The 13,948-nt window shown below is 35.8% G+C and overlaps 2 protein-coding genes across 16 annotated transcripts in view; both read left to right on the top strand.

Moving 5' to 3' along the window:
• Nucleotides 1-2,298, top strand: part of LOC110106242 (DNA mismatch repair protein MSH5) — a 52,475-nt gene extending 50,177 nt beyond the window's left edge. For all 15 annotated transcript variants that reach the window (XM_020836056.2, XM_028694142.1, XM_020836055.2 and 12 more), the window contains one exon: nucleotides 2,000-2,298. In XM_020836056.2, the coding sequence (XP_020691715.1) occupies nucleotides 2,000-2,086 (87 nt within the window). In that variant the 3' untranslated portion in view covers nucleotides 2,087-2,298. The remainder of the gene's footprint in view (nucleotides 1-1,999) is intronic.
• Nucleotides 2,299-4,246: 1,948 nt separating this feature from the next.
• Nucleotides 4,247-13,244, top strand: LOC110106227 (the record flags this gene model as incomplete). Its single annotated transcript, XM_020836034.2, has 4 exons — nucleotides 4,247-4,691; nucleotides 7,507-7,652; nucleotides 7,753-7,863; nucleotides 12,312-13,244. Coding segments are annotated over 4 exons (1,287 nt in total), but the record flags the coding sequence as incomplete, so codon positions are not given.
• Between the last annotated feature and the right edge of the window lie 704 nt (nucleotides 13,245-13,948).

The following is a 13,948-nucleotide window of genomic DNA, read 5'->3' on the forward strand; positions in this document are numbered from 1 at the left end:
TCTTAGCGTTATACGAAAATCCGGTACGCAATCAGATAAGAGAGAGGGTCTATCATTTATGAGACACCAAGATTTTTACGTGGAAAACCCCTGAAAAGGGGGAAAAACCACGGGGTAGCCCAGTTTGAATGAATCCACTAGTACTGCAGTCGATTACAAATGAGGCCCTTCCTTGGGAGAAGGCCTTAGCTTGATGTACATTTTATAGAGTACATTACATGATATGAATACAAAGAATCACTATTGACATGTTCGTTTGGTCGGGAGGACCGTAGTCGGCGGGCGACGGAGGTCGGAGGGCTTGTAGTCGGTGGGCGAGGTAAGTCAGAAGGAGCGTAGTCGGTTGGCGACGGAGGTCGGAAGGACTGTAGTCGGCGGGCGACGTAAGTCAGGAGGACCGTAGTCGGCGGGCGACAGAGGTCGGAAAGACTGTAGTCGACGGGCAACATAAGTCAGGATGACCGTAGTCGACGGACGATAGAGGTCAGAAAGATTGTAGTCGGTGGGCGACGTAAGTCAGAAGGACTGTAGTCAGCTGGCGACGGAGGTCGGAAGGACTGTAGTCGGCGGGCGACGTAAATCAGGAAGACCGTAGTCGGCGAGCAACATAGGTCTGAAAGACTGTAGTCGGCGGGCGACATAAGTCAGGAGGACCGTAGTCGGCGGACGACGGAGGTCGAAAGAACTGTAGTTGACGGGCAACATGTGTCGGAAGGACTGTAGTAGACGGGCAATGTAAGTCATGAGGATCGTAGTCGGCTGACGACGGAGGTCGGAAGAATAGTTGTCTGACGACAAAGATTAGAAGGACGACGTCAGGTAAAAGTCCAACAAAGTAAAGAAATCCATCTTCGCATAGACATCCAGCGAAGTCCGATAACTGGTAGAAGTCTGACGTCGGGTAGAAATTTGGAGAAGAGTGAAGGTTCGACGTCGGGTAGAAGTCCGACGTCTGTTGGTGGCGGAGGAGAATTCCGGTTTCACTTGGGCGGAGTTTCGGCGTTAGGAGGGAACTCTGTTGTTAATTGGGAAGAATTTCAGCGTCAGGTGGAAGTTAGGCAGAATTCCGGCTTTCTCCCGAATATCACGCAGAATCCCGGCGTGTTCGGGCGGCAGGATGAACTCCGGCGGTGGTCGAGGAGGAGAAGATTCTCCTTTTCCCCTTTCTCCTCTTCTTCTCTTCTTCTTCTCTCTCTTCCCTTTTTTTTTCTCTTGTGAAGAATGAGGGCTTTATTTATAGATTTTCTGGAGTGGTGTGGCTTGTAAATAGGTGTGAGATCAGGGGCGAATAGGGAGTGGTCGAATTGACGGTTGATGTTGAACCCTTTGATCATGCACCGTTCGTTGGACATTTGAGGGCCTTAATGATGTCGGAATTCGGCGATCTTGGGCTTGTTGGATTCGTCTCGTCGAGCCGTTCGATTCGAGTATAAGCTCGTTAAAATTGGAGACCATTTGGTAACTCAAATTGCGGTTTGAACCTTTCAACAGCACTTCGGATCCTTGATTTGTACCCATTTGGGCTCGGATTGGGTCGAATTTGGTGTCGTTGGGTTCGTATTTCCGAGACGCTCAGTTTGACTGTAAGCTCGCTGAAATCGGAGTTCGGGTGCTCCGGGAATTAATTTTTAAAGTTTCCAACTAGCTTTTGCCTTGAGATTCGTGCCCGATCAAGCTAATTTTGTGATGTCGTATCAATAATGAACACAATTCTGATGAAAATCATAAAATGAAATGTAAAATCTTTTATTCTTGTCGTATTTTTCATGAAACAAAATCTGCTTGTTCTAGTACCATAAGTTTATTTGGAATTTTGGATATAAAGAAAGCCAAGGAAATGAAATGAAATTTGATCAAAGTATATTTTGATTATGAATTTACAGCAATTGATTTAGCTTTTCAACTATTTCTTTTATTTCCTTTCACTCAAATCTGCAGCATCCAATCACAGCCGAAACATCTACACTAATCAATAACTCTACTCACGCCTTTGTTGCAGGATGCAGCAACTAAGCTGCTAGCTTTCGATACCTCTAAAGGAGACCTGAACCAGTTCTTCCAAGAGGTATTCCCTGAAGATTTCTAATATGAAGGACAAATAGAGATGGCTTATAGTATAATTTCTGCGTCAAGGTACATATCGTAAGAATTCCATGTTTGCGTAAGTTGGCAGTTAGAAAGCTTTAATTCATAATTTTCATGAGGTTTTGCATTAACAATCTTCTCTAAATATAGCCTTCCTGAACCATAAAAATTTTGAAATTTAGGTGGGAATGTGTAGTCGGCCATCTTTTTTTCCCCTTGCAAGGTTTATTACGTGCGGTTAACAGACTATTCGGAGTCTAATCAGGATGTGTCATTTCATCCGGTACATAGCCAAATGATGATATGGCGCATTTTCTGATTCTTCTCTGGACAGCGTCCGGTGATCGCACGTAATAATTTCTCCCTAAAGAACTGAAAAACTCATAAAAAAAAATATTCTGTGTATATTCTTTCCCATAGTTTATTTTACATGTATTTCTAATCATAGATTTATATTTATCAATTTTTTTGAATTAGACTTATTTATAATTTTAAAAAAATATATATGTTTTGCTCGATAAATTAAATTTTGAATATAAATGTCCTAAATAAAATGTGTTTTAAATAAATTAATTATGTAAAAAATCACTAAATTTCAAAAAATAATTTGTTTATAAATTATTAATCTTTTGGCCGGCGACATACGGTTGACTCTAATCTTATCTTCCATTGGAGTTATTATAACCTTTTCTTGTATTTTTAAAGCAAGTTCGATTGTTAGAAAATATATCCCAAGTTCCATTGTTAGAAAATATATACTGGTTGAATTTGGAAAAAGATTTCTAAATATAATCATTTGGGATAGATTTTGATCATTATTTTTGTTATTTTAAAAAAAAAAAATTTGCTCTAATAAATTACTGTAGAAATTAATAAGAAAAAAAGCTTCAAATGATGCCAAAATCTTTCCTACTCAATCTGTTGCTATAATTTTATCCATCTGAAAGTAATGAATATTTGAGGAATAGCAAGGCTTTTATTTTATGTGAAAGGATTGGATTGTCTTTCTTGATTTACGGAATTGTTCATAAGGCGATAGTAACGATAAGGCACACTCGATATTTTAAGCTTTTTGTCATAATCATACTCGTAAACATTAACAAAAAATAAGAAAGCCTAACTCTCATACTTGCTGTATTTTATCATCATTTGAATTTTTAAGTGTTTTTTTATTTTTCTTTAAGCTTCATTTGGGATAATTTTTATTATTTTTTCAATACAAAAATTTTTATTTCAAATAATTTTCAAACTAAAAAAATTGTCTTAGAAAATATTAAGAAAATTATTTGAAACATTCGCAACTTGAAAGTTGGAGGGCAGTTTGAAAACTGTTTGGTAATATTCATGATAAATCCTCTTAAATCTCATATGACTGTTTGGCTACAACACATGATTTACTGAGTGGATTCTTCCTCTAGCATCATGGATTTCGTAAATCCTGCAAAAGTCAGGATTAGGAAATCCCCAATTTAGAGCGAATCGGCGGATTTTTCCGTCTAGGGAGGATTTCCTTTGCCGTGATATTTGGTTTTGCATTTTAGGCCGTTTGGCTGGATTTTGCTTAAATCCTCCTCAAATCCAGCCTAAATCCTGCTACCAAACAGCCCCTATAAGTTAAACATTATTCAAATTTTTGAGAAAAGAGTTTCAATATTCAAATCAGTTGAGCTCTAAACGGGATAAAAATAATCAGAATATATTTAATTTAACTATGATAAAAACATAGTGAAAAATTAGCATGTGATAGTTTTATCATATTTAAATGAAATAAAATTATATAATTTTCAATTTTAATTTATGGGTAAATAAAAATAATTTAATATTTATATATAATTAAAATGATAAAGAATATTGAAATATAATTAAAAAAACATATAAAATTAATACGTATTTAAATTTTTTTTTTTTTTTTTCCAAACGTCATGGTCGCCGTCGCCGACCTCGAATAGTCGAATCAGATTTCTTGGTCTGGTGAGCCGGCGCGGACGGATTCCGCTCTTCTTCCGAAAAGTTCAGTCCTCAAATGACCTCATTGCTCACTAGGGCTTTAATTCGTTACCTTCTACCTCTAAAGAATCATCCTCGTTCAAGAACTACAGTGTACATGTCTTCTTCTTCTTCTTCTCTTCCTTCTTCATCTTCTTCTTCTCTTCCTTCTTCATCTTCTTCTTCTTCTTCTTCTTGGTCCTGCTCCCGCTGCACATTCCTCAACCCTTCCTCCCAGAAAGTCTCCTGCCAGATGTGCCTTTCCCCAACCTCCACCGCCACCGCCACCTCCACCGCCGGCGGTCGCGGGGGAAGCACTTTCTCCGTTGGGGCTTCCGTCTCTCCAGGAAGATGGCCTTGCACGGCCTGCACCTTCCTGAACCCCAGCGGAAGAGCTTTCTGCGAGGTCTGCGGCACTCGGGCCGCGCCGTTTTCCCGTTTCCTTGGCGACTGTCTCGACCCAGACGAGCTCTCCGCCGCCGATTCCTCCATAGGATCGGTCTTCCTCCCGCTCCAGCGCTGCGGAAGCAAGCGGCCCGCGCCCGTAGAAGCTGCTGCCGATGTCCGACCCTTGGAGAAGTTGGCGAGGAGTGACAAAGAAGAACATTTGGTGCTCTCAGGCAAATCTGTTTTTAATCATTAACTCTTGAAGATATTTGAACGATGTGTATTTATTTTTTTATTATTGTTTTTTGCATATGCAAGGGATGCTTGAGAAAACCGAAAACTTGATGCCTTGCCGAACGCTTTGTATTTTTAAGAAACATTATACATATAAAGTAGGGAAAGCAAGGAATTAACTTCAAGCGTGACCAGGGCTCGGATTCGATCCCTCTACATCTCTGCCATACAATACGTTGAATGGCTGTGAATGTTGAGAAAATGGCCGTCGCCATTTAAAGTGTTTTTAACAATCTTTTAGTCATCCAAATTGCATGCGATGGTGGGATCCGAACTGCACATGGAGATAATCCGAATCCGGTCTTGTGCTATTAAGTTTTATTGATATGTAGTTGCGAACCTATCGGTTTTTAAGATGTCCGAGTTTCCATTAATGCAAGAAGTATTTTATGTCAAATATGTGAGTTTTTTTTTTTTTTTTTTCTCTTCGTGTATGGCGATCCTCTCTTAGAGAATTTCCTGAGCCAATCATGGCTTTTAAGAAATTACTGGTTTCTAATGGCCGCAGTGGTGTGCCTCCATGTATTTTTTCTAAGTTTTCATTCATTTAAAAGATATATATATATATATTTATATACAAGCGAAAGTTCGTTCTTTTTTCTTGTAGAATTTACCTCTTATGAATGTGTAAGTTTCTGTAATCTGAGGCTTTTTTATCAGCTACCCGTAGGTTCTGATGCCCGGTAACGAAGCTAAAAAAGATCCAATGAATCAATACTATGGTACTTTTTCTTTTTTTTTTTTTTAAAGATTAATGGTACCCAGCATGTTTAAGTTTCTGTATCCCGAGCTTTTCCTGCAGTAAAATGCTGACTTTATGTCTACACAAACATTATGTTTTTATTTTGTAAGGATCAATGGTGCTTCCAAAGATTTTCTTTAATCCTAGACAGTAAGAGATTTTTAAGGACTAATGCTACAATTCTAGTCTTGATCTAATGAAATTAAGGAAATAGGATGGGTTCATAGGATTAATAGTCGACCTTTATCACAAGATACCCTAATTGGGTTATCCTTTTTTTTTATAGGTTATCCTTCTTGCAGGAAAAAGTTTAACTGGAATTGTAAGAAAATTGATGAATCAAAAGGATTGTGCACTAAAGAAAGTTTCTAATAGCACTAGTAGACAAAACTAGAAGAGATGGAACATTATGTAAACCTTCTTAAAAGTATCTCCTTATATTGAAGCCTTGGACCGCCCTTTCCTTTAGATTTGTCATTGATCCACTCTATTTTATTGTCTCTATGTTGAATTCTCTTTCAAGCTTGTTAGTTCTTTCTTTGTTGATACCTACTTTTGCATCGAAATTGCCCGTCATTTGGACTATGTACATACCTCTACGTACGGAAGGCTGGGATATTTAGTTGTGTACTCCACCTAATTGGAACCTATAGTCATATGTATGTAGTGCACATCTAATAATTTTTTATTCTCACACCATTTGCTTGTAGAGGGAATAGAGGGATAAGGTGGTGTCTTAGGGAGAGAGCTGCTTAGGGTCATACTAGAGACAGAATACCCTTATGTCTGAAATTTGGAGAAGGGAAAAGGCTTTGGGCACATATAGGAAGAGATTGAGAGAGAAAGCTAGAGAGTGGAATTATAGAATATAACTTACATGGTTTCAACACGAATGAATTGAATATAATTGATTTACTAGGTAGGATAGTTTTTTTTTTTAGGTTGAAAATCTTAGTCTAATACAATTAAGAAAGAAGGATAATTTTTATTATCTCATAGATTTAAGCAACTAACCTTTGAATCAAGTTCCTTCTTCAAAAGCGGATAATCAATCTTTATCAAATTTGAAGGGTAATAAGCCTCTTTTTGGTAGATTATCAGCCTCCCCTTGAAGGAATCTTGGATTGCATTATAAATTGCTCCTTATCTCTACTTTTATCTCTTGTTTCGAAGGTTTTAGAATTTTCTCCTCCTGGCTTCTTGTGTTGTCATGCACACAAACTTACCATTTATGAAAATTTCATGCTTCTTTCTATGCGTTGAGCCTCCTGAATCACCCTATTTATGCCTTTTGTTTGAGAGAGATTGTAGTTTGAATGAGTGGAGAGTTTTCCTAGTCCTGCATGATTTACGACAATGTTTGATGGCAGGTTGCCTAGTTAACTGCAAAAATTATGGTTGTATAACCACAATGTAGCTTTATTTTTTTTAAAGGATCACTACTGCCACTATGTTGGATTAAATTTCAAGTCCCAACATGTTTATCACGTGGTTGTTAAATGCTTTTATCTATATCACCACATACTAGTGTAGCTACCTGCACCACACCTAAATCTTCCAGTCTAACTTTTTATGGAAGCATTCTATGGTGGTAGTTGGTAAATTAATAGATGAGAAAAGGATGCATGGTTTTTTATGTTTAGTGTCCATGTAAGAATGGATGAATGCATATCACAGGTCCATGGTTTGATTAAATTTCAAGTCCCAACATGTTTATCACATGGTTTGAGATGATTAAGCTTCAATTTTGAAATATGGAGAAAATTGAGTTTGGATCTGTAATGTCTAAGCATTGGCTGTCATATATATATATATATATATATAATTAAGATAGATGGTCCTGCTATATAAGAAAAAAAAAACCTTTTTATTAATGGTGTTTACCTGTGTTGCTATTGATATATACCTGCTGTACTTTATACAATGGTTTTAGATTTCTTATGCAGATATGTGATGATAAATTTTCTTGCAATCTTTTTAACCTTTGAGCAATATGTGAGTTCGTTTTGCAGGTAATGGTGATCCTAGTTCAAATCCACAGGTGTTAAAAATTATGAGCTATAATGTCTGGTTCCGTGAAGACCTTGAAGTTCATAGGAGGATGGAAGCCCTTGGAAATCTTATTCTGGTGCACGTACCAGATTTCATTTGCTTCCAGGTCCAGCCTTCTTTATCAATGTTACTAGTGCCTTCTCCTTTAATAATTTATTCCAGAAATGGCATTTAGTTGTGAAATAACTGTTTCGAACACCTTTCAGGAGGTTACACCAAATATCTATGATATCTTCCGAAGCTCTAAGTGGTGGAAGTCATATCGCTGCTCTGTATCTCAGGACATGATAGCTGAGAGGCCATATTTTTGCATGCAGGTTATTGTAGTGGTCGGATTATCATTTTATGTCGGTTTGCATGAATGTTCTTGTGCACTCATCTTTTTCCATGGGGCTACTAATTCATTTGTTTTATAATTATTGTCATTGATGTTCCTTTCTCTTTGAAGTTATTGTTTTCTCTGGGAGTTTAATAATGTGTTTGTATTTAATTTAACTTTATATTTTTACATTTGATTCATGAAAAAAAATGGGGTGAGTGGTTATGCTAAACTAGATGAGATTTTTTTTTTATGAAGTGGATGGACTATTGAGTATATAAATGGTGATTAGAAGTATTGATAGAGTTTACTTAAATCTACTTGGAGATTCTAGTAAGATGAGTTACAATAGGATTCATGGTTATCGAATATGAAAGAAAGGTGTGTATATATAATCTTGCAATAGTGAGAAGACTATCAAGTGAACATAAAAATTTAAAACTTTTTAGAAAAGATTGTAAGTGATACCTGAAAAAATAAAATATTAGCCAAGGATTGATGGTTTAGAAGTACCAAAAAAATCAAAGAAATAATTATCTTAGGGACTATTTTTTTTGTTGAAAAAGGAATTTAGGATGAAAAGAAATTCGATAAAATGTAAAGCTATTGTATTTGTAATATTTATAGTTATTTGGTTGAGTGTAAAGTAAATTCAGGAGAATAATTTTGTCTTTGATTTGAAGTAAAATGAATTTAATATGAAGTTCGGCTATGGTAGCTGCCAGTGAAAATCACCGGAGGCAATGATAATTACGGTAGTGATCAGCTGGCGACGAGTGGTCTGTGGTGATGGTAGGTTAACGGTGGTGATCGGCCGAGCCAATGTGATAGCGGGTGGCAACATATAAGCGATGTATTCGAAAATCGGTCAAAACCGAGTGGTTTTGAAACACCTCAAAATTGATCTTAAGAGTGGGTTTCAAGTTCACTAAAATTTACATTGAATTTGTCCCTCAGCAAAACTAATCTGCTAATTTTTAAAACGCATGCATTTAGAATATTTGTACCCAAACTTCATCAAAATAAACAACCGGATAGTTTAGATGATGGAATTTAAATGGTTAGAAGTTATTAATATTTTAAGTTAGATTGTTAGGAGATAGAAATCTTTCTTATATTCTAAACTAAGATTCACATATCCAGATTATAATAAGTATTAAGCATTTCTCCTTGCATGTGGGAACTATATCAATTAAAAGTTTTTTTCTTTCTTTTCTTTTTTTTTTTTTTTTTTTTTTTTTTTTTTTTTTTTGCCTTTTGAGTTTTTTGAATCAATAAGAAGAACAAAAATCCAGTATTTTTTCTTTTTTTTACTTACTAAAAAAACTGAAACTTAATTATATTGTTGTGACTGTCGCTCTTTATTAGGCATTTCTTTTTATGTATAGATTGCGTGAACTTTTCTTGCTCTTCATATTTAGCTTGCTGGAACACCTAGATTAGTTTTTCACGCTTAGATTGTATTATGCCATCTTTTTATGATCAAGACGTGTTATAGGAGTCATAAGAAATGTTACCGTTAATAGATATGTTATTGAGCAATTCAAAAAATTTTGAAGAAATTTGATATATGTAAAAATAATCTTTACATTGGACTTTGAAGTTTTAAATTGCTTATGTAAAAAGAATATCAACTACAAGTCTTTTGAAATTTTTCTAATGACATGTCATATGTTTTGACAATAAAAGTATTTGAAGGTTATGATATATGTACTTTATCTTCTATTTAAATTTATTCTTTATGACTCATAGATTCTAATGAATAAATGAAGAATTAGATAGAAAAATTTAGAAGTTTCTTCTAAGAACAATAAAATTTGTAGTATGCATATCATTATATTCATCATCTGCTGTCTGTATTCTTCTGTATGTTTAGTCCACTCTTTTTACCTTCAAGTATGCTGTAGCTGCCTTAATCATTCTCTAACGCTTATATCTAAATGGTGTAGACCTAATTATAAATTTTTAAGTTTTCTATTTGCTTATTATACATATGATTTCTGATTGCGTTACTCCTGCTATAGCCATTTTTGTTTTTTATCCCTTTGGAACAATGCTTTATTGCAATATTTTTGTTTTGTTTAATAATATTCTAATTCTTTGCTTCATGTTTGAATCTATTTGGCCTGATTCAATCTAACTATGAATAATTCTATCTTTAACTATATTTTTATCTTATAATAATTTACTGATTTTACTTTACTTAAAAATAATTGCACCAAACAAATTATTAAAAATAAATTGGAAGATTATCTATAAATCTATTAATAAGACTAAACTATTTTTCTTGGATATTGATCAAGGGAAGCAATGTGCAAAATTAATTGTCATCACTTACAACAACAACAACAACAAAAAGAAACATAGATCAAAAGAATGTAGACTTTGTTAAGAGAGGTAGAGCTAGATTGAATTAGATTTGGCCTATGTTAAAAGTGATAGAGGAAGACCTAAAAAGACTTGGTTAGAAAATATTAGAAATGACTTTTTTTTTATTAGATTTAAATAAAAATTTGTCTCTGAATAGAAAATAATGAAGAAAATTGATTAATGTAGCCAACCAGCAAGATACAGAATTCATGTGAAAAGCTTAGGTAGAAAAGAGTATATTTAGATTTTAAGTACTTGCTTATTGATTTGCCTCATTCGCTTATTTGATTTTTTGATGTGATACCACATGCAAGGAGCTTCTTAAGAAAATTAAAAGTGAATGACAACGTAATTTCAATTAATATCTTATTGAGATAGCAAGAAAATCATTAAAGAAATCGTGTTATTAACTAGCTTAGGCGAAGAAGTATGCGTAGATTGACCAAAACTCATGGATAAACAACGATAGTAGCAACACCAAAAGCTATTAAACAACAATCCGTAATTTAATAACGAGAAGTTCACCTTGGGGATTAACCACTCAACTAAACTAGGCTTAGCGGGAGAAGATTTTCAGCACACCAAACGATGCCACGAGGAAGGTTGCAATGCCAAGGGTCTTGAGCCACAGAGAGGTTGCCGGTGGTGGAGGACACACGGACGGCGTGCTTTCAATAGTCCACCCGTAATTTTCGAAGTCACCCCAAGGAGGATGGGGAGAGGATCGGCCAAGGTGGGAGAAGGGGAGGGGCGGCGGGTTATGGGAGGAGGAATTGGGTTTAGATGAGGGGAGAGGGAGAGATCTAACCAAATCTGAAATTAATTCAGATTTTGATTAAATTAGGAGGGAGGTTACTTAGAATTTGAATTTCAAACCTCATATGATCAATGCCATAAAGTGGCAATTAATGGGCATTAATCCCAATCAAGGCCGGCGGCCAATAGGGGAAGAATAAGGGATTAATTCCAATCCTGAAATTAAATTCAGGATTAACTAAATTTGGAGGGGAAATTTATTTGAAATCAATTTGAATTTCAAATAAGAGGTAGCATTAAATGGGGCAATCAATGGGGGGAGCCAATACTAGGGCCGGCGGCAAGATGAGGAGGAGGAGAGGGAATTTAGTGGAGAGCTAGGTTTCCAATTGGAGGTGATGATGTGGCGATGGAATAAAGATTTCAATTTGATTTAAATTGAAATTAAATTTGTCATAAAAACTTTCCAAATTTGGAATTCCAAATTATGAAAGATTTTGAAATTTGAAAATTCAAACTTCAAATTGGAAACTTGGATGGGTGGTGGGATGACGGGTGGAGAGAGGGGGTTGCCGGCAAGGAGGTCGGCGGGGAATGTGAGGTGGTGGGCGGCGGGCTCCAAGGAGGGGTGGTGGCAAAGTACGGGTTCGGCCGGTTGGATCTCAATGGGAGGGGGAAGGAGATGAACGAAGCACAACGAGAAGATAATAACTTAACCACGAGCTGCGGACTCTTCCGACGACTGGTGGGCCTTGCGATTTGCTCACCTTGAGCTTCTCCTCCTCAAGCACTCATGCAAGACGAAGTAGAAATAAAACACAAATTTCATTCAAAATATTCATTAGCTATTACAAGAGAAAAGACCCATATATATAGGTCTCAAGCATACAAGAAGAAATAAAGACTAAATTGCCCTCAAGGCCCCAACATGACTCAACTCAACATAAGGGTATAAAAGGAATACATAAAATAAAATGCATAATAACTAAAATATAAGCTCTGAATCGTGGCCGTCGATCTGTGATTCTTCCGGCGATACACCTGTTTGAACCTTGGATCGATGTCCTCATCATTTTTGTCATCGCATTTTTGCATTTTGTCATTTCCTTTTACTTCTGCATTGAGCTTTATGTAGCCCGGTCTTTTACTCGTGGAAGTTATTCCAAAACAAAACTCCAACTCTCCCTAAAATACCACCCAACCACACCGGGCACATGAACTCTTTTAATATCTGCAATCTGAAACCTTTGGCAGTTTATCACTTTTCCTTGCTTTTATCATTTTATTACATTGCTGAATCTGTGACGTTGCTAACTACAGATGAGTAAGTTGCCAGTGGAGACATTCAAATGTAAACAGTTTGCAAACTCCATTATGGGAAGAGAACTTTGCTTAGCTGACATCAAACTTAATTCAGGCAAACGGCTTGTGATTGCTACAAGCCATCTGGAGAGTCCTTGTCCTGCCCCTCCCAAATGGGATCAAATGTACAGTGTTGAACGAGTTGCTCAGGCAAAACAATCTCTCATTCTACTAAAAGACTCGAACAATGCAATCTTCGTCGGCGATATGAACTGGGATGACAAATTGGATGGAGCTTTTCCTCTTCCTGATGGTTGGGTTGATGCTTGGATGGTTAAAAAACCAGGTGAAAATGGATGGACTTATGACACCAAATCCAATAAGATGTTATCTGGTAATCGCACTTTGCAGAAGCGACTTGATCGGTTCGTGTGCAGCCTTAAAGACTTTAGGATCGATGGCATCGAGATGATTGGGACAGAGGCTATACCAGGCCTTTCCTATGACAAGGAGAAGAAAGTGAGAAATCAGATGGTGAAGATGGAGCTCCCTGTCTTACCCAGTGATCACTATGGCCTTTTGTTAACCGTCACCAGCTTGTGACCGTTGCGCTTTAAATATTTTTTTGTGTGCATACCCATATGTACATTTTGTATGTTGATATCCCGAGCTTCATGAAGTTCTGAAGTTTCATATGTTTCATATGGTATTAAGGCTTTATTTGGAATGACTTTTTGACTGTTTTTTAAAGCAGTTAGAAAGTTGCTTTAAGTAGTAAGAAAAATGTTCCAAATGAAGCCTAAGTTTTGGAAGGATTCCATGTCCCAAGTGGATGCTGTGTTTTTGGATCCTGCACTTTGGATCTTAATACTAAAGAACACTGATTGTTATTGTAATGGTTGTCTTCTTATATTCAGCTCAAACTCCACATAACAATCATAATTCTCTCTCTCTCTCTCCTGATCATATATGATCCATGTAAGGGCTTATTTTTTTTCATTAGGGAGATCAGACCTGATTAGTTAGCTGTAACTTTGGATTACATTCAGTATTGATTGCTAAAGATTGACTGAATTAAAATAATATTATTATATGAACAAGATTTTGTTGTAGATTGAGGCTATGTAGGCTTCATTTGTCATGACTTGGCTTTTTCAATTTTTGCTGTCATAACTTAAAAAAAAAAAGCAATAGACTTCATTTATTTTTGAAGACCAGTCTTAGAAAACAAATTATAAGAAAGGTTTGCATCAACACTAATAAATTCTTAATTATTTTTATATCTAATACCTAAATTTTAATATTTATTCACATAGCATCATCATAATTTATATCATTTATTTGCAATGTAGACAAAAATATTCATGTAGTCAAATAGTGTTGTTGTTGTAACATCATAATCTTTAAATTCTAGGTTTATTTATTAAAAATAAATATAAAGATTTAAATGTTATATATGTTAATATTTAAAAATTCTGTGGTGTGTACATAAATCCTATGATAACAATAATGACAAGGTAAATAATATTCATGAAATTCTGATTTTCATATTCAAAAATCCCAACAGGAATGAGCTCAAATTCAGAAGAAATTTACAATTGGTCTTCCTCTCTTGCTAAGGAGAAATTATTCTGTGCTAATCGGATAATGGATAC

This window comes from Dendrobium catenatum, unplaced genomic scaffold (genome assembly GCF_001605985.2).
Source record: "Dendrobium catenatum unplaced genomic scaffold, ASM160598v2 fragScaff_scaffold_51, whole genome shotgun sequence".
NCBI classification, from domain to species: domain Eukaryota; kingdom Viridiplantae; phylum Streptophyta; class Magnoliopsida; order Asparagales; family Orchidaceae; genus Dendrobium; species Dendrobium catenatum.